General features: G+C 33.9%; 1 protein-coding gene across 1 annotated transcript in view; it reads right to left on the bottom strand.

Moving 5' to 3' along the window:
- Positions 1-311: 311 nt before the first annotated feature.
- FSIP2 (fibrous sheath interacting protein 2) overlaps positions 312-28000 on the bottom strand; it is an 88585-nt gene continuing 60896 nt past the window's right edge. The window contains exons 15-20 of the mRNA XM_021713070.1: positions 26013-26049; positions 16979-23429; positions 14537-16933; positions 3049-12506; positions 1643-2143; positions 312-437 (exon numbers count right to left, since the gene is read on the bottom strand). Coding sequence (XP_021568745.1) covers positions 312-437; positions 1643-2143; positions 3049-12506; positions 14537-16933; positions 16979-23429; positions 26013-26049 — 18970 coding nt within the window. The remainder of the gene's footprint in view (positions 438-1642; positions 2144-3048; positions 12507-14536; positions 16934-16978; positions 23430-26012; positions 26050-28000) is intronic.

The raw sequence follows: 28000 nt of genomic DNA, 5'->3' as shown, positions 1-28000 counted from the left end.
ATCTGGAAGTTTTGAGAAATTGGAGAGCGTCCCTCTTATAACTCTCAGGTTAGAAAATACCTAAATATATTAACACGTACTTGATCCAAGGCACTGATACACTAGCAACATATCTCAAGACAAGAATTTAAAGGCCAGGGAATTAAAAATGGGGGAACAGGTAGCAAGCGGAGGCTTTGGAATTATCCATAGTAGGGAGCCAAGGAAGGGACAAATGAGAAGTGAGGAGAGGTCTGAAGCTGAATACTTGCAAAATTACAGTTTTACCAGGGGTCCCATACATCCCAAAGCTCTACTTTCATCTCAGATTTCTATAATTTTACTGCTTTAATGTACCCAGTTGATGAAATGATATCTTCTTGGTCAAATGAAGATAAACTCATCATTCTGTGCATGAAGTAATGCATTGGCTCAGTGACAAGACTCCTTTCATCTTTCTGGAAAAAATGCAAATCAAATGTTACACAAAGTAGAGTTTGAGATGTCCTTTCTTATCTTATTGGTAATTTTTGCAGTCTAATTTAGACTTCAATGAGAAAAAGTTTTAGAGATTACTTAAAACATGGATGAGCCTCATAGTTCTAAATAAAATGTTTCTTCCAGTGTACTTATTATAAAATAGCTCAGTGAAGGTTATTTAAATTATGATATTGTGTTTTAAGTAGACTTTTAAAAATAAGCTTAGAACAATGTTTAAATAATCTAATTTTCCATTTCTAATCTTTAAAAATATTTTAAATTATATTTGATTTAGTGAAAAAAGAACAGAGATATAGCTCTGGTCAATCTTGCCAGGTCAATCATCTTAACAGTTACTGTAATCTATTTGTTGCAAAGTCATGTGTGCTTCTGAAATGACCAGAGTTGCATCACTGTTCTTTTTCTCTGTTCCATCTCAGCTTTTGTGTTAACTTGAGAATCACATCAAATGGATAATCAAAGGAATTATCTCTTCAGAAAATTCAAAAAAAAAATTCTGCAGAAACATCTTGTGGTACACTTTTTTTTGTGGGGGGGGGGAATCAGACCCAAAGGGTCATTGAAGTCCACTGTCATATGAGGATTTGAAATTAGTAATAAGAGCTATTCTCCATGATAATAGTGGAGTTTATGGGCTATTTGTAAGGGTGATATTTAAAATATTTTGATTAACTTGTTAAGTTTGGATAAGTTGGCTGAAAAACTTAAAAAAGAGTTATCTATATAACTTGCCCATAAGTCACCTAGCTATGAAGTAAGAGTCAGAATTCAAACCCAGACAATATGAATTTCTATGAATCTTTTTTACTTTTTCCTACCTCAGCAAAACTTCTAGCTTTATACTACTGGCATCATTGAAGCTGTTCACACAAAATGTTCAATGAGTATTTACCAGCCAAAATACAAAAGGACCGGAATAAATTATTTTTCAATTTTCTCTTTTCCTGGAGATTCCAATTGATCTACATTTTTGTCCATTACCTGCTTTCCTTCAGTTGAATTTCATGGCCGTGTGTGTTAATTATCACTCTTCTATCATAAATAGCACCAGGTTTAAAAGAAGACTGAATTCATTTTATTATTCTTTTCTCCCTAATCAAGGTATAAAATTTGTGAAGCTCTCTACTCTGTCTAATCTCTAACAGTCGTGTTTATTACTTACTTTACATTGTGGCTTTTTTTCCCAAGAAGAAAAGACTGCTTCAGGCATGGTTTTTTCTGTGGCCATGTCAAGCTCACCCGTGGTTCTTTTAACATGTGACTTCTTAGATTCCATTGTCTGGTTTGAGGTTGTCTCAGTACTTTCAATATCTGTACTGGTTGTGGACTGACAACATTTACATAATGATAAAATATTTTTCAGGCTACTGGTACTTAGTATTGGCTTAGGATACACTTTGCTTTCTTCTGGCTTTGTGACTTCTTTCACTTGATCTTTAAACAATTCTTCTAAATTTTCTTCTGGTGCAGTAACCTCTCTTAAAATAACTTCATCTTCATTAGAATTTAATTCCTCTTCTATGTTCCTTTCCAAATCCACTGAATCAATATCATGAACTAACAACCGAACAATAAGGTCATTTTTGCTTTGAACATCTTTTAAAAGCTCCACCTTGGTGATATCAGGTTTTCTTATATTTGGAAATGAATTCCTGCAAGCAGCCTGAAATTTAAGGTACAATAAATATTTAAAACCAATGCCTCTATTCCCTGTAGTTCTATTGTGATATAGCTATTTCCTTGTGAATTCTATTTTCAAATTAAGTAGTTTCTTCAAATATGACTTATATGCAGTTTTTAAAACAATAAGAACATCATTTTTGGCATTTTGAACTTCCAAGTAGTTGAAAATATTTGGGGGCCAGGTATGGGGCTACAGGGCAAAGCTAGATCTACAGCAAGATAAAGGAGGTTCATAAAAATAGCAGCATTAGGGCATGGGTCTAGAACAAAGGTAGAAGAGGAAAGAAACTGGGTAAATCTTGAGAGAATAGGGAAAATGGGAAAGATTAATATAATTTAAATGACATAATAACAAGTACAATATAAAAGTTTGCAGTCTAATGTTCACTGAATAATGTTGCTAAAAGAACAAGATTACTACTGTGGCATCTTAACTTTGAAAATTAGAACTATGTTCAATTATTCAGTATATCCTATATTATATTAACTGGCCCTTTCAAAACCCTTAGGTAGTCATAATGGATAACTAAAGGAACTATATAAGATTACTTCTTCTGAATCTTCAAATGACAACTATAACTTCAGTCAGTATAATTTTACAGTTAAGGACATGTCCTTATGTTCTCATTCTTCAAAAAATGTTAGCTCAAATGAATTGTCTTAGGAAAACTAGGTTGAGATCTTTAGAGTGAGACATAGATCTGATATGTCAAGTCCCAGGAAATCATATGAGTGTATGGATGAACTGGTGCAACCAATTCTTCTATTGGGTGGGGAAACAATAACAACAAAAATGCATTCTCATATATTTAGTTGAGTATGGAAATCACAGAACAACCATATCTCACTATTCACTTATTTTTCTGCCATTGCCTTTGCACTTACCTCTAAGGGTTTTACATCCAGGCGTCCAGTCTTATCCAATGAGATACGTCTTTCTCTCTTTCTGCTTTCTAAATCAGAGGAGTCTGAAAAGTAATTTCTCCCACTTATTGATGCTTTTCTCAGTTCTGTTATGCTATGTCCAGTTCTTCTTAAACATTCTATCTTAATTTTCTCGAGAGGTTGAGTCTTTATAGAAATAACTGCTAAGTGTTCTGAGATAATGTTTGGATCTATTTGGATTGGTTTTTTCCCAACATGTGGAACTATTTTAACTGGAGACTTCTTTTCAGATAAATCTTGACCCCACACTTCTTTGTCTAAGTCGGGAATCATATTAACAGCACACTCTTGTGCCTTTTGAACAATTCTACTAATGTCTAGCTCTCCAAAATGATCACCATTTGAATTTTTAAAGCTAACTGCATCTAATGAAAACATTGACACTCCATCAATAATTAAACTAGCCACTTTTTCAGGGAAGACTGTGTTTGTATCTTTCATATCATAATAAAGTTCTTTGTGAGTTCCAGATAGTTGCAGTATGTTACTATAAACAGAATCAACAACCTGATGAATCCTTTCAATATTTTCTGGATTTAAAAGGTGTTCTTCAGGATCAGCAGCTACAAGACTAATGCTTCTTTTGGAAAGTTCAGCTGTTACAGATTTTGTCAATTGAGATGCAACTTTATCTAACTCAGGGCTTGATAAGGTTTTTGTATCTTTGTTTGAGTTACTTGTCAACCCTACTAGTTTAGCCAAGAAAAAGGCCAATGCTTCCTCTAGAGGCTTGGCATCTAATGTAGCACCTTTTCTGTATGAAGACTTTTCCTGGGATTTACATTTGTCAACAATTTTAATCACTTTTTCCATAATTTTGACTGCTTCCAGAACTAATTCTGAATTTGATGCCTCTTCCTCTACTTGAGGTTGAAATTCAGAATCGGCAATTTCCTTCACCATTAAAAAGCCTATTATATCAGAAAGGACATTGCTCTTTCCCATTAAATCTTTAAATACAGAAGCATGAGAGCCAGAGTGCTTTAAAACACTAGTGTAAACATAATCAACTACTTTTTCAATAGTTTCATTGTCAGCTGCAGGTTCCTTGGCTGGTGGTACAAGTTTAATATTACTTTTGGAGATATATTCTTGGACTGAACTTAATATTTTTGAGGTTATTTTTTGCATTTCAGTTTCTAGAGACTTGGTTCTTTTGTTATGCACTTTAGACAAAAGCTTTGATAAAAATTTTATAGCAACTTCCTCTATTATGTTAAAAGACAGTTTATGAGCATGTGATGATTCAGGTGAGGGCACATCAGTAGTTTGGATAACATCTTTAAGAATATTTTCAACAACACTTTCAACTTCTGCACACTGATGTGGAGTTAGCTGTCCACAAAAATAGCTTTGCAACTGATTGCCAGTCAGTTCTTGTAGAACTAAGTCAACTATGGTTTCTGAAAGGATTCTGCATCCACTAGTTACACAATTTTTTATGATCTCTTGTGATCCAAACTGTGGCAAGAGATTATTATAAATAGACTGAACAACTAATTGAATAATTTCATCATCATTGGAATGTAAGGATTCTACATACTGTACAATCATATCTTCATTTTGGGAAATTTCTGTTGCAATTGCACTTTCTAACTTCATTTGAAGGAAATCCAGTTCTGTGAACAAATTGTCCTTAGATGTTTTGGCTGTGATGTTGGATGTTGTTAAAATTTTTGACAAAAGAGAAGAAATAACATTCTCTGAAAATTTATGAGGCAATACTATGGTACATGGCATTGAAGTTTTACATTCTTTGCTGGATGTTTGGGCCAATTTTTTTACCTTTTTAACAACATCTTTAGATTCCAGAGGCAAACATTCTGAAACTGGAACCTCATCACAAAATATCAAGTCAAGCTGATGTTGAAAAATTTCACTTATTACTGCACTAGTTAGCCTTCTTGCTAAATGTTCTCCATTACTGTTTATATCTTTACAAATAGAGTCTTGAGATTTATATTCATTCAAAATATTGCAAACAGAGGAGTGAACTATTTTATTGACCAATGTTTTATCAATTGGTGGTATTTTATCTATGAAAGATATCTTATCTGAAGATGATTTTTCCACCATTTTATGCATAAATGGCATTTTATCCACAGCTTTTATCTTAATGCTGGATGATATTTCATCTGTAGTTGGTTCTTTATACCTGGAAAGTACTTTAGTAACTGAAGACACATTACCCACAGATGGGAAAAACTGATCTCCCTTCTTCGGCCTGAATACCTTAATCTGAGCAGCTGAAAACTCCTTCATCAGTGACTCGATTAATTTCATAGCAGTGTCATAGAGTTCATCATGTACCTGTGTTTCTGGTATAGAATAAAAGATCAATTTGTGAACCATCTCAATAATAACATCTTCCAAAAATTTAGCAGGAAAAATTCTGGGTTTATTTTCTGGTAGGTAGTGAGCATGGTCTTGTTTACTGGGTTCACTTTTGATCTCTTTCTCTCTCACTTTCTCTTTCTCTATCTCTTCCTCCTTTTCTCTTCCTCCCTCTCTCTCTTTTTCTCTCTTTTTCTCTTCATTTTTGGGATCAGGATCAGCTTTGTTAATTGTGGAGGATACTTTTTTTGTTGTAACAGCCTGTATCAAATCTTTTCTACCCTCTTGAATTATGTTTAATGCTTTATCATCTGGGGGGATTTTGTTGAAATTGAGTTTTGAAAAATATTCTGATTCTTGAGAAGAAGATAGTTCTAAAACATCACTATAAATATTTTCAATAACATTTTGAACATGTTCGTGATCTGAGTAGTGTTCCTCAACAATATCTGTTTGTGCTGACAAGTCTCTTCTCCTCACATTGCTTGGCTTTTGATAACCTATTTCCAAAGTTTTCTCTGTTGTGGTCCCTATATTTCTCTTCTCAGATGTCAAAGGAGATAATTGAAAGTGCTTGTCATCTTCTTTTAATGATCTGTCTCTTGTATTATCAGTCTTTTTTTCATAGTCTGTTTCAAAATCTGGTTCAAGTATTTCCTTCTTGTGTTTCATATCGTTTGTTGCTTCTGAAAAAGGTATGTGTAGCTCATAATCTTGTCCTTCTTTATCTTTTGGAACTGATTTTGTTTTCTTATGAATTTCATTACTTTTAACAGTCTCATTTACATTTGGCTTCTGAGTGTCTGTACTTTTCACACTGGTAGTTGGAGAAGTAACTTTTGGTACATTCTCAATATACTTTTGAGTAGAAATTCCCACTTTATTTTTATACTCTTTCTTTTTATTTGTTACACCTGCAGCTGACCCTGACAGGTTAATCATGTTACTTGTCATGATCATTGTTACAGGGCTAGGTATTGGATTTTTGATGTCACCTTTTTTCATTGGTGTGTCTTTTGTTTTGAAAGTTTTCTTTCTATCCGTTGTACTTCTATTTATTTCCAAAGTGTCCATTGCAATTTTCTGGTCTGAGGTAAAAGAAACGTTTTTATATAATTGATCTGGTAAAGTCTGTTGGTTTCCTTTTAAGTATCTGGTTATCTGTGTAGAGGTTTTTTGCGGTAGGTGTTGAATCCTTTGGTTAATGTTATCTGGATTTAGAAATGAAAAGAAGGTGGAAGACCAGTCTCCTGAAAAAAGTGGTTGAATCTTGAATGCAGAGATTGCATTCTGGGCTAAAGCAGCAATTATTTCTATAACAATACTACTTTTATCATCTTTCTGAATAGCATTAGATTTGTGTTTTCCTATAAACTGATCATATACAAATTTAGATATTTTATTAACTGTCTCTTTATCAATTGGTGGAAAGGAAAACATTTCTTCAGCATTTGGTAAAACTTTAATTTCATTTTTATTAAATTCCCATATCACGGAGTTTGCAAATTTTATAGCCAGGCTCACAATGTCTGGCTTTGGCATTTCTTTTTTCTTCAAATCTTCAATAATAATGGGGAGAGAACAAAATTTGTGAGCAAGGTCAACAATAACATCTTCCAAAAATGCAGCTGAATATAGAGAAGGCTGTGTTTTAACTTTACCAGATTTATCAAGTGCAGAGACATGATCAAAATCAGATAATGCATTGAAAGATGATTCTTCACCATGTAAAAATGGCCATAAATGATGATCCATAATTTCCTTCATAATAAAGCCAGCTATTTTACTTAAAAATGAGCCTCCTTTTTTGTCTGCAGCTTTTTGTACCTCGAGTTGGAATTCAGATTTTTTCAAAATGTTATTACAAATAGAGTCAACCAAATTTTCAATATCTTCAGACTGCATACTTTCTGCATTATCCCCTGCCATGGAAAGCCAAATCTCATGTTCAGAAATTTCTTTTATAATTTGGTCAGTCAGTTTTGAAGCTGCATCCACAAACTCATAATCTGGTGAAAATTCTTCTTTTAGTTCATTTTCAGTGTCAGTTGAAGGGAAGATATGCACTAGAAGCTTGTAAATCATATCTTCTAAGAGAGAATGGGGCAACACGGTAATATATGATGGCAAAGCATGGCTATCTTTCATGATGATGTTGAGTACATTTCTGATGATATTATTGGCTTGAGGGGAAGAATAGGAAGAAGACACTAATTCTCCTGATACTAATGATTGCACTTGAAAGTCATAAATTTCTTCCAATAGCAAATGATATATTTTTCTTCCAAAATAGCTTGTATCACTTTGTATAACCCTATATACTTGAGTGAGGGATTCATATTCACCTAATATTTTTTTATAAATTGAGTTGACTATTTTTTGAACCATTTCCTTATATCTCCCTGAAAAATACAAATTTTCATCAAAGTTATCTGCAACTAAAATCTCTGATGTGATGAACTCCAGAATAATTGAATTTACTAATGATGTAACAATGCCAGTGATTTTTTGTTTTGCTGTATCTGGGTTTTCAGCAACCATGACATTATGTGAAAATACAAAAAGGACTTTGCACAAGAGCTCAGAAATTACTTCCTCCAAAAAGATAGCTGAGTTTACAATGAGAGACAATTCTCTTTGTTTAGGATCTATTACTTTCTGTTTATAAGTCTGATCAATTGCACCTGAGAGGAAAGTTTTATCTCCAGATAAAAATGACTGAACATGATGGTTAAAGATTTCCTTTATTATAAAACTTGCTATTTTTGAAACAGGTATATTACTTATTCTTTTTTTATCTTTTGTAAGAGACTGGTATACATCTGAATAAGAAAGATCAGCATAAATGGAATCAACCATAGATTGGATATCTTTTTCTGAAATCATACTTTGTTTTACATTTCCATATTTAATAATACATATCTCATGTTTTGCAATTATTGACATAATCTCATTTATTAATTTTATGACTGTATTACTTAACTCTGACTGAGAAATATCTGAATATTCTGCACTGGGGATCAATGGACTCATCTGAGATATAAGCTGAGTGACTATTTTTTCCAAATGAGTATGTGATAACATAGTTGTATATATTGTTGAAGCCTGTCTTTGGAATTTTGATTTACTAATATTATACTGAACTCTCTTTGTTAAAACATTGGCACTAAGCTTAGAATATGACTTAGCAGGTAGATTTACTATAAGAACTGGATGAATTTGAAAATCAACAATTTCGGCCAGGATAATTTCAGTTATCCTTGAAGCCAATGTCTTTGTGTCACTTAGAAAATCCTTACTGGGCATTATTTCCATTTCATATTCTTTCAAAACTTTGCTGTACACGATATCAACAATATTTTTGACTACATCTATTTCCACTGGAGGTAAACACAATTGTTTCTCAGCATTACCAATGACGCTAACTTGTGCTTTTGAGAATTCCTCTGTTATCAAATGTATGAGTTTTTCAGCTTTATCAAACAGTTCATCTCGTAACTCTCTTATTGATTTTGTTTGTACAATGCCTACTGCCCGGTGGAATATTTTGCTTATAACCCCAGAGATCACATCTTCCAAAAAAGTTGAAGAGTAAACGTTGGCATAAAATAACTGCCTTCTCTCATCATCATAATATATGTCTGATGAAGATGATGACTTTCCATCCACAAATGGCTGAAGATGTTGTTGACAGATATGTTTAATGGTAAAACCTGCTATTTTATCAATAAGAGCATCATTACTGCTTATATTTTGTTCACCTGAGTCTACAGACCCAGTGTTTTGTAAAATATTTTCTAAGATCGAGTCAACAAGATGCTGAACATCATCTTCTGAGTAAACAAACTTGTTTTCTTCTTCATCTTTTGAAAACTGAATTTTGTGTTGGGAAATTTTTATTCTAATATCACTAATAAGGTTGGAAGCAATATCATTGAAATTGCCTCTTATTCTATCTTTTTGGGTTTCTCTGTTTGAAACCAGGCTAGATGTAGAAGGAAAGAATTTAGATAACAGTGCTTTGATTAAATCTTCTAAAAATGTGTATGGCAGCAAGGTGTTATATAAAGTTAAACTCTGGCTTGGGTCGGTAGATTTACTGATGTTACTAAGGATGTCCTGAACAATATTCTCAGCCATTGAAATAGAATAGGAAGATGCTGACAAATCTCCAGAAAACAGCGGGTGAAGAAGGTAATCTGAAATAGCTGCTACAATTAAATTGGTAATATTTTCCACAAAAAGGTCACTATCTTCAGACTCTTTATCAACACCAGGGTCTGACTCATGTTGTTTTAAAACATTTCTATAAACTGATGTGACAAGTTCATCCACAATATCTGTATTGGCAGAGGGGAAAGACTGGTCTTTATCATCATCTGGACTGTGAAGTTTGACTTTGTCAAAATTGTTATTTATTGAGTGTATTATTTTTTGGGTCATGTTTTTTAGTTCAACTTCAGTGTTATACTTTGGGCTGAAAATCATTGACACAAGTCTGGTAACAATCTCCCCTACAAATGTATCAGGGTAAATACCAAAGGGTGATGGCTTCTGGGGTCTGTGTGACTCTATAACTTCACTGAGAACCTGTTTAACCATATTCGATGCTGTATCCAGTGGAGTCTTTGGACGCAGTAAATCCTCTCCGCACAAAAATGGTTGAAGGTGATTTTCAATAATCTCTTGGATGATAAAACTGGCTATTTGATCAATTATAATTGGGTTTTGGCTGACTATACTTTTCTGTATTGAAGCAAAAGAGTCAGATATTAGCAAAATATTGCTATAAATGGAATCCACCATCTTTTGGAGGTTTGTTCTAGTGTACAGATATTGATTATCATATATGGTGAACCAGATTTTATGTTTTGAAATGACTGACATAACTTTACTTATTATACATGTGGAAATTTCATTAAAATCCGAACTCATTACATATTTTTTTCCCAAAAAAGAGGACTTCCTGGGTGGGGTAATGAGCTGAGACAAAAGTCTTCTGATGACATCTTCTAAAAATGAGTATGATAACATGGTGCTATAACCTGAAGAAGAGTTAGGTAGAAAAGTAAATTTTCTGAGGTTATATTGAAGCTTCTGCAGTATAATCTCACTTTTGAGAGGGTAATATGAATGGGGTATGAGCTGCTTCCTGTAGCAAGATGGGAGTTGATAATCTAAAATCTCTAACAACATGGCATTAGTTATTTGTTCTGCTAATGAAGTATTACCATATGCCATATTGTTACCACAGGTAACTTTCAATTCATATTTCTGTAAAACATCATCATAAATGGAGTCAACTATATTTCTAACCGTTTCTTTATGAATTGGTGGAAAACACAGTCTTTCTTCAGCATTCCGTAGAACAGTGACTTGAGCCTTATTTAGCTCATTGACTACATTGTTGACAAATAATGTATTCATCTCATTGAGCCGGGCCTCAGTGATATTTTTATTTTTGCTCCACAATGATGTAGAGAGATTAAAAAACAATTCAGAAATTATTTCTTCCAAAAATGTGGCCGAGTAAACTCCTGTATGTACACTTCCTTGATGTTGTTTATGACGAATGGCTATTGCATCCATTTCCTTTGTTCCTTGTCTTTTAAGAGATGACACTGAAGAGGATTTTACTGTACATTGCTTGCCAAATGATGCTTGTATGTTGGAGCTAACCTTATTGGGATTATTCGGGGACTCTGTCAAATAATTACTATCATAACTCATGTAACCTAAAGAGTCTTTACCTTGTCCTAATTCTACTAACCCTGGCCTTTTTGCCTTTGTGAAACTAGACTGTATTTCTCTTGTGCTATAGTTCAAATATTTGTTTGAAAAAGGTGGACTTCCAGGAGCTTTATGTAAATTGTGAGATAGTTTATCCATCAATAATTCAACCAAGCTATGGGAAATAATAGTAAGTATAGAGTCTGATGATAATAAGTTTTGATCAATTTCTGCCAGATTTTCCAAAAGGCCAGACATGTAATTTCCTTGGAGCTGTTCACAGTCCATTGCTTCCTTACAATGATCAAATTCTCTATATTCTACACTTTGAAGTATTTTTAAAACTTGACATTCTTCTGCTGATATTTCATCAGAAAGAGGACAATTATCAAGAAAGACAGTGCGTGTGCATTTTTCCAAAAGTATTCTAATAAGTTTCTCACATGCAACATTAAGAAGAAAAATTGATTTTGAGGAGAGCCCTAGGTTAGTTCTAAGTATACTATTATTACTTTGTTGATTATTTGAGGAGAAAAATGTTCTTGCTATTTTACCAGAATTCATAGCCCCATCTGGGCATTCGTCTGGCAAAAATAAATCTGAAACAATATTAAAAACTTTATTGACTAACTCTTTGGTTTCACTTGTTTTTAGGTTACCAACCAGGCTGTCTAACTTATATGCAAGATAGTTTAATTTATTTTTATGAATGAGTTGATCAGTTTCTTGAGTAGATGACTGCCTATCTCTGGAGTCTGTCTGTCTTTTGGTAATGTTGGCTTTGTTGCAAATGGAAACACTATTGTTTCTAAGCTTGGAATATAATTTGTTTCTGCCATTGCCTTCAAACTGATAATTTATTTTTATATCTTTGGATAGTACATTAATCACACCTACTAAGAGATCCTGAAAGAGATTATCAAAGTCAGCAGAAACTACTCCTGGGCAGTAAATGTATTTTGATTTTATGGAAACTATTTGCTGTGAAATGTCAGTCTGTATAATTTTATTATTAAAAAAGATTTTAATAATGATTTCAGAAATATTTAAAGCAAGTTCTCCAATGGAAATCAACTTGCTTTCAAACACTTGAGAATTAATTGAAATAATCTTGTTTAATGCAGCTTCTTGGATTTCCCTTGTTTTCCTTTTTTCTCTACACTCTTTGGTGCCAACAGAAATGCTTGAAATTAAATGGTACATGACTGATTCCGTGAGATATTCACAAAATTGATACACTGAAGAGCCACTGTATATGTTTCTTTGAGATTGTTTTGATTCAAATGTTTTCTTTGACAATGTAGAAACAAAAGGCATCTTTTCCTCACTGAAAACTTAAAAAAGAAAATTCTTAGTATACATCAAAGAAAATATGGGAAATTCAATATACTAGTAATAATTTACATTTGTATTTCACTTTTGAAGCATCTTACTTTAAAAAAAAGCCAAGTCAAGAATGAAACTGGGTTTTTCTCAAATATTTCTCACCTTGTAGAATCTTAATTTTATATAGTAAGTTAAGAAAATAACCCCTCAAAATGGAAAACTGTAAGTTAAGTGCTATTGTTTGCCTTGATTGAATAGTTATGAACTCTAAGAAGCTGGAAAACCTGGAGCAGAGAATTCCAGGGTTACTGATACATTTTGTCATGTCTTCAATGATATCTCGAGACTTCATATAATTATTTTAAAATATTTTTAGACACAGAATTTAATGTAATGCTATGTTTTACTTTTAGGATGCTAAGGAGTTGTATTGTAATATCTCATTGACTAAATTACAAGTGTGGCAGCTTCAGAAAAATTAGTGACAATTGCAATGGCAGTAGTAGTTTAATCTCTAGATTGCAGTTTGTCACAAAGAAGGAAGGCCAGCCCAACCAAGCAAAAGACTATATCCTTTGTTCTGTTCAATAGCATATTTGTTACAAATCATTACCTACTTAGGATGGTCGACTGAAACTCTTGACCCAGTTCAGGACTATTATAGTATTACAAGGTTTAATTTCATCAAATTGTCAACTATCATTTTTGATGTACAAAAATAACTCTTACATATAGTTTAACCTAATATATGCAAATAAGCAATCTTAGAAAGTGAATGCAAATATATATATATATTTATCTTTACAAGGATTATCTTATCCTTGTAAAGATAAATATATATATAATCTTATTATATATATCTATATATATTATAAGATTATATATATATATATCCTTGTAAAGATATGATTAGAGTACTATATCCAAAGGGAATTTAAGCTAGAAATATTGAGATGCATATGAAACAAGATGTTTAATTCTACTATTCTAATTCTACTGTTCTTATGAAAATTATAATAGCAGTAAAGCTTCCAATAATACATCTTGAAAAGTAGTTGAATAACCTTCAATCAATTAACTGTACATGCCATATGATAACAAGGAATTATGCACAAAAACTTAAAAAAACTCTTTGATTGGGAAAACCAAATACCACATGTTCTCACTCATATGTGAGAGCTAAATCATCACAAGATGGAGGAAATAATAGATACTGGGGGTACCAATAATGGGAGTGGTGAGGAAAGGGATTAGGGTTCAGAAACTACCTATGGGACACAGTATAGTGTTCACTATCTGGGGAATGGATCACCGGAGATCCAAACCCAACACTACATAATACATCCATCTAATCAACATGTTTGTGTACACTCTGAATATAAAAATAAAGAAACAAAAAACACAGCTCTTTGAAATTCATGTTTTATGCTCGATCAAAATCTACTGCTTTATTTATTTTATTTTATTTTATTTTGAGTTGGAGTCTCACTCTGTTGCCCAGACTGGAGTGCAGTAGCCGCTTCCGGCCACCGCAGCCTCGACCTGCTGGGCTCCGGCGAGCCTTCCGCCTCAGCCTTCCAAGTAGCTGGAACTACAGGTGCGCGCTACCACGCCCAGCTATTTTTTATTTTATTTTATTTATTGTAGAGATGAGGTCTCGTCAAGTTGCCCAGGTGGGTCTCGAACCCGCGGGCTCAGGCAATCCACTCACCTCAGCCTCCCAAAGTGCTGGGATTACAGGCTGAGCCACTGAACCTGGCCAAAATCTACTGCTTTAAAGTCATCTTATTTTCTCTCATCTGCAAACATGGAAAACTGAGAAACACACTTTGCAGATTCAAACCATGCAAATATTTAGCTTTTTTCTTTTTTTAATCACTGTGATAGATTCAAAAGCAATTAAATAGTCACCTCATCTCTAAGGCTAATTTCAGTAAACCAGTGAATACAGTTTCTTGGAAAAGATATCACTTAAATATGTATTTTACCATTTTTCTTAAATTATGCCAGCTTTTCAAGAAAGTTATCTCTTGCTTACCTCTAGTTTCAAAGTTCTTGAAATATGTGACCACAGATGTAGTGATGTGTCTTGCTATCAATTGAATTTCACTGGGACCCAGTTCATAATCAGCAAAAGTAATGACTTCAACTTCTTTCAGAGTCTCTACTTTTTTAATCTTTTTTTCATCTTCTAGTTCATATCTGATTTGTTTATCTTGCATTCTAAGCGAACTTTTCTCCTCATATTTTTGTTCTCCAGATACATCAGATAAAGAGTTTTGTTTTGATATGAAAAATGGTTTCATTGTTTCCATGCTGTCATTAGTATGTGGTTGACTGGGAAAGCCATAACTGGACAGTACAGTGTTCACAATATTTTCTGCAGCTAAACACACTTTGAGTGGAGAAACAGTTGTCTGAATTTGGTTTGGCTCAACATCTGGTTTTCCAATTTCATAATGAAACACTCTTGGATTTTCACCTCTTTCCATTTCTATGAATGACATGGCTTGCTTTAATGCCACTTCTGTGGACTCATTTACTTTCTTAAACATTTTTTGTAATATATTGCCTTGAGGGAGGGAGCTATTTCCTTTCATGGCCTCATTAAATTGGCCAGAGTTAGGTTTCCTTGGACTGTGATCTTCTGCTTTGTTTCTAGGACACGATGGCATAGTTTTTGAATCAGGTCTTTTCATTGACTCTGAGCTTCTAACTGTGTCTTTTACAGGGGATCTGACATATAAGGATAAATTTGATAATACCCCACGTTGTTTTTTCATATTTTCCTCTGGATAAAATACCAAGTCAGGTATACTCATTTGTGGAGGGTTATTTCCCAACCCAGCTTCCTTTAACAATGACATGGGCATTTTCATATTAGTTGCTAATTCAACCTGATTAACAATGCAGGCATTTTCAGCTCCTTGTAATAAACTTTGATTTGGAATGATTTTGATCAAAGACTCATTGAAATGAGTACACTGGTCCATTAGTGTGCCAATGATCTCACTTGCTACAACATTCTCTTTCGATATGCTGATTGAAGATAGCTCCATTTGCCTTATTTCTTTGTCAAGCTTCTTCTTCATTATACCAAGCATGTCACTGATGATATTAATAGTATATGTAAGTAATTCTGAATGGAATGAGTGAACCTGTAGAAGGGTATTCTGTATGTTTTCCTTGAATATAAAACTACTTGATTTGGATTCCTCAGAAAATTTTCTCAGTGGTTGTAATTTTGGCAACACTTTTTTGCTTAGTAGTCTCTGTTGGACAGGAAAAAGGTTTTCTATAGGCATTTTTACTATTTCAGAAAACTCATATTTAGAGATATGTTTAAACCGCAAGTCTACAAATGACTCCAACATGTTTAAAACTCTGTCTACAATCTCACGAATAATTTGGTTGCTGTAGTTCACAGAGATTTGGTCTTCTGTCTTTGTGTTACAGATTGGCAAATTGCTAAGGATTTGCTTGTTTGGAAAACCGTATGTACTTTTAGCAGTAATGGGTTCTTTACTGTTTGCTAGAGTTTCTTTACTGTCTGGAGTGGGTACCTGAGACAAAAAGCATAGCTGTAATTTTTCAAATAATGTTTCCACAATTTCCCTTCCAAACATATTAATTTGTGCTTTAGTATCTTCAGCTCTAGTAGATGTTCCTTTAAAACTACTGTAAAATCTGTTTTCACAATTTTCAAAAGGTGGCAAATTTAAAAGTGAAAGAGAATATTCTAATTCTTTTGCTTTTATTGAAATCTCAGTCAAAGCATTTTCGGCTATTGCCAATAGCTTGCATTTTTCATTTTCTATGTCATTTGATTCTGTCTGCCATTTGTCAAACATTTTTTTAAATATACCTTCTTTAGGAAAAATTTGTTCTAGTTGTGAAGAAACATTCTCTAAGTAAAAACATGCTTGTTGTTTGGCAAGGGATACTGTACCTATATTCCCCTGTGAAAGTTTGAGATCATCCAAATGTGATAATTTGACGGGATAAACCAAATTTCGGTTACTTGGAGCACATAATTCTCGCAAAACTGTATTAATTATTTTACTTGCTGCCATGATTTGATCAGATGGTAAAGTTCTTACATTTACCATTGCTCTGTTTTGTGTCACCTTTTCCAATTCTTTCACAATTGTTTTCAGGATATTAATTATTATATCTTTGGCATACATTTTTAGCTCTGAAGTGGAAAATTTTGTGTCCAGCAAACTTTTAGCATCTCCTGTTGACAGAATGTGTGACAATCCAATGGCAGTCTTAGCCCTGCTGTCTCTTGGCATCTTCTCTCCAGGACCTAACCTAGTCTTGCTTTTGACCTTAGCACCACTAGATCCTCGGTGTGTTTTTGTTGTAAATTTAGGCAAAGAGGTAATTTTTGATTTTGATTTTAAGTTTGTTTTAATTCCTGGCTTAGAGCTGACTTTAGAATTGTGTAGCCTTACAAGTTGCAACTCATCAAAAGAACCTTCAGGAGAAAAATTCCCTTTTAGTTCAAGTGAGACAAAATTTGTGATCTTATTGAGAACCATTTGAACTAAATCTTTCTCTATTTCCACTGGTGAATACTGCAAAATAGTGTTTTCTATCACAGAGACATTTTGACTATCTGCATAATATACCTGTGGTATATCATATCTAGAGGAATTACTTATTTTTTCAGCTTGTTTTGTTTCTTCAAACCATGGTGGTTTGGTTGGTAAGGAATCACTGTGATCAAATATTTCTGCTTCTACCCTACTTTTATTATTTTCATATAATGATGTCATGACTAGAGAGCACATTTTTCCCAAAACACTTTCAACTATGTCGTTTGCTACTCTGTTAATATGTGATTGAAAAGGAGTTTTTTGTGTTACATCTGATGTTTTAATTTTAGAATTAGACATAAAGTGGGAGATTTCATTAAATGGAGGAAAACGGCCTATGACTTTCATTACTCTTTGATAAAACTTATTCAAAAGTTCTTCCACTACACTGAGCAATTCTGCTTTTTCTTTTTGTTTAAATTCTCCATCACTCAAAAAAATTTCTTCCAAAATAATTCTCTGGCTTTTCTTTTCCAATATCATATGGTTTTGTTCTAGTGGGTATTTTGTAAATAGGGATAGTTTGGTGTTGCTTTTCTTCTCTTTGTGTCCCAGCAATATTTCATTTGATATGGTTAATTGTGAAGAGTAAGGATTATCTTTTGAGTAAAAACCAATGTCTTGTATAGATCTTTTATCATCTAAAATCTTTAAGATGCTGTCAACAATTTCACTTACCATTATGTTTTGTTGGAACAAAATATTGTTTGGACATGGATATATCTTTTGAATTTCTAAGTCTAAGTCATTTTTAATCAGCTTCAAAATGGCACTAGCAATGATGTCAGCATATTTCTTAAGGCTAGCTTCTGATAGATAAATTGTGGATCCACGTTTTTCTCTGTAACTGACAAAAGTGGAATCTGTGAGCTTTTGGCTGAGAATGGTTTCAGTTGTTGATATTTTCAGGACATCTGCATCTGATTCCATTTGGTTTGATTCATGAAAGATTCCGTCATCTTGTTTACAATTTTCCAGTTCTGAGATAACAAATGACTTTTCTTTAGGCTGGAAGGCAAGAGTAATTAATGAATCTATTCTTTTTGTGGCAAAAGATTCTAAATGATTGAAAATAGATTTAGTAATGAAGCTAGCATTTTCTTCCCATGAGAAAAAAGCAGATTTATTGGTGTCTTCTTCAGTTATTTGATTATCAGCAGCACAAACTGACTTCTGATCTCTGGAATATGAGAAACACTCTGTTTTTCTTTCACTTTTGGATCCTAAAAGAGGAGGCTGTTGACACTGTGTTTTTGAAAGCATATCACAAAAGGTCAGGGGCAAACTTGCAGACATAGAATTCTTTGCATTTATGGCAAGCATGGCAGCACAGCTGAGATTATGAAGTACAATATTCACTATATCATCAGACATCAAAATAACATCTGATTTGGGAATTGAAAGTTTAGGAATGATCTTATTTGCATTCACAATGAACACTTCAGAATCTGCTTCTGAATGTTTACCAGTCATGCTACCTTTCAGAGTGGGAGTGGGTGTGGCAAATGAGAGTTTATTCTGACACAGTGTTTTTTCATAAATATCACATAAGATACATTCAATGGTATCTTGTATTTGAAACTGAAGTACTTTTTGATATTCAGTCTTGTGAAACAATTTTTCAATAATACTTTCTTGCTGATCTAAATCATTCTCTTTCCCAAAACAGTTTTTGTCATATTTGCCTTTACATGATACAATACCTAACACTGTGTCAACAATTTGACTTGCAATATTTTCAGAAGCCACAGTGTTATAAGCTAAGAAAGGACTTTTCCTTTCTTTATCCAATTCATGTTTGATTCCTTGTAAAATTTTTCTAGCCACTTCTGTTGCATAAAAATTTAATTTCGACAAAGATAATTGGCACAATGAGTTGATCTTTCCTGACATAATATGATCCAGTGAGCAACAGGAAACTTGCTCATCAGAATATGAATCTTTGGCTGACAATGCTTTGCTCAATGTAGTCTGATCCTGCTGATTAGGTAAAGCCAACGGAACTGTTAAGATTACTTGGGGACATAAGAGAGATTTAACTTTGGAAGTAGCAAAAGTTTCTAAATTTGTTAATATTGCTTGTACAATATCTTCAACTACTTTTACCTTGGCCTGTTTGTAAACATTGAATCTGGATTGAAAAATATCTGGATTTCCATCAAACATGGTAACAGAGGACTTTTCTTCACAGATGTGTTCATGAAAAGGAACATTTGTTGAAGTAGTGATGATTTTACACCTATCTTCATTTACTTTTCTTCCTGTAATGGCAGCTGAATACAGTTTATGAAATATAGTTCTAACAATATTATCTGTTACTATAGTTACATCTGCTTCAGACACTAAAGGGCTCATCATTTTATCCATTAATTGAACAGATGTTTGAGCAACTGGTTCATCAACATTCTGAGGCATGTCACTGAAATGAGAGTGAGAGAGACAAAGCATATTTAATTGATTGATTAAAGCACTTTGGAAAATTTCATTCAAAAGATTTCTTATAATGGGAGTTATTGGAGATGTATGTGGTTCTTTGAGTTTTACTTCAATTTTGTTTAAGGTTCTTTCTAGAACCCATTGTTTAAGAGAATGTGTTTTCATTTCTTCTCCTAGTGGTGGACTCTCTCTAATGATTTTTTTCTCGGTATGTGCATCATCTTCTAAAAATGAATCAGATTTAGCTCCTCCAGGAAGAAAATTTCCACATGTTGGTCTGTATCGATAAGTCTCCATGCTTCTCTCTTCAGATTCAGTTTCATTAAACATATCTGAGGACACTGCATCTAAAATTAAACTGACTATATTCTTAAGCACTCGAGTCTTCTCAGTCAATGGGTTTTTTATACTTGTCGTCAAATCTGATGAGTTCAAATTTAATTCTGTTTGAATAGCTTTCAAAATAGCACTTGATACCTTCTTTGCATGCACGTATAAAGCTGATTGCAATGATTCTTCATGTGTGTTTGTGAAAACACTAGTATTTTCATTTTCCCAGTCTATCTTATCATTTTTTATAATCACATCATTAATAGCACCCAGAGTTTCTAAATTTCCGTTGGCAAACCCTTCCAGTTTAGCAAAAACGTCTTTGAGAATATCTGAAGTCACAGCTTTCAGTTTATTTGAATGCACTTCTTTTGTGTTCCCTGTTTTGGAAGACTCAGGAGCAATTGGTTTTGCCATGCTTTTAGCCTCTTTATTGTCTTTTTGAATCATTTTGGAAACTATACTGGAGATTATGTTGGTGCATTTGGCCATCTCCTCAAGAATTGAAGAAAATGATAGGTTGTCAATGTCAAGAAATTCTGAAACAGCTTTAAGTCCACAGCTTGCAAAACTGGTATCCATATCAACATTACATAATTTTTCAAGGATATATTCTAAAATTCCTTCGGAAATAAACTGAATATTAGAATGCAATGCAGCAGCCATTTGCTGACTCTCATTAGTCTTCTCTCTGTTTTGCTGATCACAAGATGGCTGAGAATGAGGATAGGTTTCTATAAGCTTGCCTAACATTTCATATAGTGTTTCCCCAATTCTATCTAACACTTGCAGTTTGGCATTCTCTTTAAGATCTTTTCCATCAATGACACTATGTAGAGTACATGGAGTAGCCATATATTTTTGAAAATATTTTTTATCCTGCCTGCTTGGTGAGATATTTTGTTTATCAACATTGTCAGATTCATATGCTATTGCAGACCTTGGCTTATCTGAAGGGAGTGGAGTACTTCTTTGATCTGCTTTTTCACCTAATAACATCTCACAAATACAAGTCAACAATGGGCTTTCCAAAATGTCATCACTGATATTTGTGACAAGAGAGTCTAATTCCTTATTAGTGTCAGCAAAAAACCCTTGATCTGTAAGCTGTTTGGTATGGTCAATCTTCCTAAGATTTAGATTTTTCTTATTAAATTCCAATTCATTCTGGATAGCATGCAAAACAATGCTTACTATTTTAGTTGTATACTTACTAAGTTGAGATTGTAATGAAGATTTCTCAGCAAGTGAAGGTTTGAAGTCCATTTGCAATTTTGAACCAAAAAACGACTTCAGCCTTTTAAAAATTGTATTAATGATTTTATCATTAATATCATTTACAGGTTTAGGTTCACTTTCTCCATATTTTAAACAAGAAGTCATTGCAGAATCTACATTGAGTGAAGATAAATATTTCATTTTCTTTTCACTGTCAAACCATATTTTTAATGGTTCTTTAAGTGGTGCTTCTTTGACTCTGTGGGGAGTGTCAGAATTGCCTAGGGAAGTCTCATGAACAGATGATGAAACAGAACTTTTAGTGATGTTGGGAATGTAGCTTGATGCCTTATGAAGTATATTTAACACAGCATCTATTATTTCTTGAACCACCATACTGATTTCTGATGCAGAGAACATCTGGTCCATCCATTCTTGATGTGACAGTCCTTGAGGTTTTTCCGAAACAAAAACCGAAGCTACTTTGCCAGTTTTTCCATCTAAGTGACCTGAAGGAACAGAAGATATTTCCTTGAGCATTTCTGTTAAAATTCCTTTAACTATAGTTTCAGAAGCCTTTTGTATTTGATGCTTTTGATTTTGGCTGAAAATTGAAAAGTCATCATTCAAGCAGGGTTTTTTCTTTAAAATATCTTCATTATTAATAATTGGTGGCTCATTCCTTAATCCCCAATTATGAAATGCAACTTTGCTTGCAGAAGCAGGCATTGTAGATGGTTTGATACTTTTTTTGTCTTCAAAACAAGTGTTTCCCTTTGCAAGTGGATAATTAGAAATCTGTTCTTGTGGTTTTGCTTTTTCATCTTTCACAGATAAATCAAGCACATTTTTTACAATTTTGTCTATCTCTTCATTATCATCTTCAGAATAAAGGACCATTCCTGGAACATTAATAGGTGGGAATGGTCTTCTTGACCTAGGATCATTAGACAAGCTGGTGCCAGTGAGCCTGTACTTTTCTTCAGTGTCAGAAGGACTTCTTATTCTAGGTTGTCTAGTCTTTTGAGCACATTCATTTATTGGTGCCTGATGGAGCTGAGTGAGGGTATCATCAAGCAGCTGAAGGAGTATTACTGTTTCTTCAGATGCAATAAGTCTCTCATTATTTAGTTCAACTTGTATATAACCCAGTATAGTGCTGACTGCTTCCTCTATATAACCAACCAAAGAGGACTGGGAAAGAATAGTTGATATTAAATTTTGTATTTCTTCTTTGACAATTAAATTAGCTGCTTCGGGTTCAGGACTAGGGCCAATCTTATGTGGCTGGCAGAAAACTTTGGTTGTGTCTTCAAGATGAACAATTTCATTTTGCTGATGAGATGCAAGAGTAATCAGCTTTTCAAAAATGGCATGTACCATATCCTCTGCAATATCACACATAGGTTCCAAAGTATCAGGTAATGGATTTTTTAAAGGTTCTCCATTTGATGATATGAGATGTTCCCCACTGGCTGCTAAGTTTGGTTTAATGTCTATTGACAGATTTTTTTGTGAAAACATCTCAACACATGTTTTCTCAACTGCAGACTCTAATTTCTCAAGCATATTTTCCACAATCTCAGAAGCTACTGAGCAGACATCAACATTGGAGAGCACATCTTCTTTTTCAGGCTCACATTGGTCAACAAAAACTTCAGCAGTAACAGACGAGAGAGAAGGAATGGCCTGGGTTAAATCAGACATTATTTCTTGAAAAAAGCTATCTAAAATCAATTCAGTTTCCCCTTTCAAATGACATTTAAAGTTAACCAAAACATTCTTTAAATTCTTCACTTCCTCCATGGCTTTTGCTCTTTTCTCACATAATGTTGAACTCCCTAAGCTCTCTGTTTCAGTGGTAGCATCCTTAGATTTTGTTGTGCTTGTTTCAAATGATGTTAAAAGGTGACTATCAGATTTACAACTTCTGAGCTTAGGGTATGAATAAATAAAGCTGGTCTGATTAGATTTGAGTTTAGAGGTTACAGATTGTCCTTTTGAATGATAAGTTTTCCCCACAGCTGCTCTTTCTATTTCTGCAGGAGGAGATTTTAAAGGTGTGGTTGGTCTCTTTATTGCCATGTCAACTGCAAATGCACAGGGCTCCTCCTGAAATGTTTTAGTTGTTGCAGATGTATAGCTTCTATATGTAAACTCTTCACTGCATGTGCTACAGAGACTTGAACTATCTGAAGAGAGGATGGAGTCATGAGACACTGGGTATGTACTATTTTGCAACCTTTCTTCATACTTTGTGATGGCTGGATATAATATACTGGTCACTGTAGCCACAACCCAGGTCATTATATTCTGAATTATACTATTCAGTTCTTCAGAAGTTATCTGAAATGTTGGTAAGCAGGGAAGAAAAAAGTGGTGAAACAATTTACTGCATTTTTGAGGAATGGTGGGTAACAATTGTTCATATAAAACAATGCATAGGTAGAATACCAACATGGTTAATGACCAAAAAACACAGTAAATATAAAACAGTAAAGAAATTTAGAATTTCAGAGATTAATTTCAAGTTGGTTTATTTTGTACTAGAGTAAAATATTTTGCATGAGATTTTATTTTGTTCACATTCCCTTGTAAGTTTTATTTCCCCTCTAGTTTATAATGGATAAATAATATTTTGTTTTTAAAAAAATCAAAAACAGCATGCAAATATTTTAGGAAAAAGACATAGTGCTATGACCAAGCTTAATTTTTTAAAAGTGCATGAAAGCATTTGTAACAAAGTATTTATCAGAAATAGATGCAGTCAAAATATTTAGATGCTTTCAGAAACATCTGTCTAGCTGAAATATGGGGAAGGAACATAAACCATTCTCCCTTCCCACCTCCTGCTGCAAAAGATGAATCTAGTGTCTGTATATATGGAAATGACTACAGTTAATTGATAAGAGTTATTTGAAAGACAACTATAAAAGTCAATGATTTATAGAGATTGAAGGGCTTTGAATCCAACAATAGTATCAACACAAAATGACTTAGATAGGAAAGGTGAGAGCAAATGATAAAGTGAGGAAACAAATTAATTTGGATAGAAAATAAGCTAGAATTGGAAACCAAAAACAGGAAGGGTTAGCAAGGTTGGGAAAGTTGGACTACTCCTTAGTTTGTGCTGGAACTAGGAATGAGATTTGAATGACCATTCCTTTTGGTCAGTGGTGCTGGACTGCAGGTAGAAACAGAATGCATCTGTAGCTTTCTATGGACGTCTACTTACTGCAAATATATTTGGGGAATGCAAAAGCCATGTTGCTTATAATATAGTCTGTTTTTAAATTATTATGACCCTTAAAATGTACGGGCTGTAAACACAAGTAACTTGCAGCAAAACTTAGAAGACTGATATGTAGGTCTCAGAGTAAATAATATGATTTCTGCAATTGGGTTGCTCATATCCAAACTATAGACTAAATTAGCCTGAAGTTATTCATATGTCCAACATTTTAAAATGTGAATATGTATGTAGCACACTCTCTCCTGACTCATTTGAGAATGTTCAGCTAGCACCCAAGGAAAAGTAATTCTATTCAGCTCTAATCCCCAAGTATCCTAAATATTTTTAAACTTATTGTACAAGCAACACATAGTGGTATTAAAAGTGTATTTGGAGATGACAGCTTACATAAAATGTTGTTTGTATAAATACACTCTAGGCCAGGCATGGTGGCTCAAGCCTGTAATTCTAGCATCTTGGGAGACTAAGGCAAGAGGATTGCCTGAGCTCAGGGGTTTAAGATCAGCCTGGGTGAGACCTCATCTCTACAATATTCTGTTCCTACTGTAGAATATTTGGAGGGGATGGAGGGACCTCATCTCTACAATAAATCAAAAAATAAGATGGATGTGGTAGTGTGTGCCTGTAGTTCCAGCTACTTGGAAGGCTGAGACAGAAGGATCGCCTGAGCCCAGCAGGTTGAGGTTGCAGTGGTCGTGAGAGTGCCACTGTGCTCTAGTCTGGGCAACAGAGTGAGATGCCAGCTTAAAAAAATAAAAAATGTAAATAACTAAATAACCTTAAATCAAATACTTCTAAGAATAAATCCTACATTTTAACAGAGATATTATTCTAAATCAACTTCAACACAAATAAACCGATATTCCATACCTACATTTTTAGTATTTCTAGAGATAAAAACTACATAACTACATTATTACTCTTAGGCTGGGTATGGGAAAGAGTTTATAACCTCAGTATATAAAAGATATATATCCCTAAAGTTTTATGTGTAGTAAAACATGATAGAATCCTGTCTTTTGATTGCTTGCCATTATAAACGCAAGCTGGAAAATATTGCCCTGGGTTAAAGCTTTGTATGTGCTGTAAATTCTATGAGTTGAGTAGGTATCTATGTGAATTAGTGTATGTATATGTTCTTCCCCAAACTTTCTCTTTTCTGACTGGTCTGTTTAGATGCAGATTGGTATATATTTATACTAATATATACCACTTTAGCTTTGCCTGTAACAAATCTCAGCTTATAGGGGACCAGGTTGCTTTTGGTATGACCTTCTTAGGTGACCAGATCTCTTTCCACGGGAATTGCTAAAGACAGATTCAGGTATCTCAACTCTACTACTACTGAATTCACCAGCAAAATCTACAGAGCCATGTTCGTTAACGGCTTCCCATGACAAAACAGGTTTGTGGTATTTGATGTTGTTTCTATGACAGTTCCCTTAATGGTCCACCATTGCAAACTCATGAGAACTTTTCTTGAAGGGCCAACATTATCTTTTGATGACAACTTTTGACTACAGCAAAATCTAAGAATTTACTGAAAATAAAGTTTAAAGAAGAAAAAAGAACAAAGAGTAAGACTGCCATATATCAAAAGATAATTCATAGTTATCTACTTCACAAAACGTTTTCTACCATGACACATTAGAAAGTGTGGATATAATGATACATACTTTTTCTAGCAAGCAATTTTGTAGAAGATTCTGTGGCCTATAAAAAAAGTTGATCATATAGTTAATACTTGGAATCAAGAATATATGATACTTTTCCTAAATTACTAATGATTGAATTGAATCATTTTCTTTAATATCTGAGAGTTTTTCCACAGAAATTCAAAACGAAGGACAAAATATTATTTTGTCCAACTTCCCTATTTTACCTCCTTCTTAGGTATTGACCTCTGATTTAAGAAGTATGCCTAATTAGTCAGGGGAATATAATTACAACTGTTGCACAAACAATATACTTTTCTGATAGCTGTACTTCTGACACACCTTAGCTCTGTGCTTCTCTGAAAACCAAAGCTAGAATTGACAGGAAGAGGGCAGGTTAGTCCCTTCTCTCGGCTAAAAGGCATGATGGGTTGCAAGGCATCTTAGCAGAGTTATCCGATAATCCTTTACTTACCCTTTAAAATTCTATAGCCCCACCATCCCCTCCAAATATTCTACAGTAGGAACAGAATATGTGAATGATTATTCAACAACAATGGGATAAAACCACGAATTTCTTACTATATTAAATACCAATTTAGATGTATCCCCTTTCTGTCTATGACAATATTGTATCATGTGTTCTAATTAAATTTATCATCAATAATTAATGAAATAAAAACATAATTTTCTAAATTGGAACAAACGAAGAGCTAAGTCATAAAAAAATAAATATTTGTTAAACTAAGGTATAAAAGTGAATTTCTGATTTATTTTCATATATTTTTGCCAATATGAACCATTTCTTGTCTTCTTCCTACTTTTTTTATTATAAAGATGTGGGATACAATTCAGGGTTAGTTATACAAATGTTGATTATGCAGGTACCCTTGTTAATGAGGAATGCCTCTCCCTCCTCCAGCAGTTCCCCTCAACTGTCAATCCCATCCCCCTCTCCTGACAGTTTTCCACTACTGCCAATTCCTTTCTTATAGTATTATAATTGTTCAAGGTCCCCTTGTGAGTGAGAACATATGGTACTCTATTCTTTGTTTCTGTGATAGATCACTGAGTATGATTGACTCAAAATCCACCCAAGTTGCAGCAAAGTCCATATGTTTGTCATTCCTTATGGCTGCATAATATTCCATTGTGTTTATGTACCACATTTTAAAAATCCAGTCCAGCTTCAGGAGGCAGCATGGTAGATCCATGTTTTTGCTATTGTGAATAGAGCTGCAGGTATCTTGTTTGTAGAATAATTTTAGTTCCTCCAGGTATAATCCCAATAGGGGAATTGCTGGGTCATATGGAAGGTCAATTTCTTGTTCTTTCAGAACTCACCACACTGTCTTCCAAAGAGGTTGCATTAGTTTGCAGTCCAACCAGCAGTGTAGAAGCATTCTTTTTTCTCCACATCCTTGCCAGTATCTGTTGTTGTTTGTTTTATTAACGATGGCCATTCTTACTGGGGTTAAGTGGTATCTCAAGGTGGTTTTGATTTGCATTTCTCTATGATGAGTGAGACTGAGCACTTTTTCATATGTCTGTTAGCTGCCCATGCATCTTCTTTTAAGAAGCTTGTATTTATGTCTTTTGCCCACTTTTTAATGGGGGCTGTTTGTTATTTTTCCTTTCAGTGCATTTGAGATCCTTGTAGATCCTAGATGTTAGGCCTTTGTCAGATATACAGTTGGCAAATATTTTTTCCCATTGTGTGTGCTATCTCCCTGCTCTCTTGATGGTTTCTTTTGCTTTGCAGAAGCTCAATAGTTTGATGAGGTCCCATTTGTTTATCTTATTACTTAAAGTATGGGCATTTAGGGTTCTAAATAGCAATTGGTTGCCAGTTCCAATTTCCATAAGGATATCTCCTGTGTTTTCTAAGATTATTATGGTTTGAGATTTTACATTTAAGTCTTTGATCCATTTATAGTGAATTTTTGTCTATGGCAATAGGTAGGTGTCCTGTTTCAATCTTCTACATGTGATCTGCCAGTTTTCCCAGC

The sequence above is a fragment of the Carlito syrichta genome, unplaced genomic scaffold, assembly GCF_000164805.1.
Source record: "Carlito syrichta isolate Samal-C Ts95f unplaced genomic scaffold, Tarsius_syrichta-2.0.1 Scaffold304021, whole genome shotgun sequence".
In the NCBI taxonomy this organism is placed as follows: domain Eukaryota; kingdom Metazoa; phylum Chordata; class Mammalia; order Primates; family Tarsiidae; genus Carlito; species Carlito syrichta.
The sequence above is the reverse complement of the archived record's forward strand: the minus strand, read 5'-3'. Positions and strand labels throughout refer to the sequence as shown.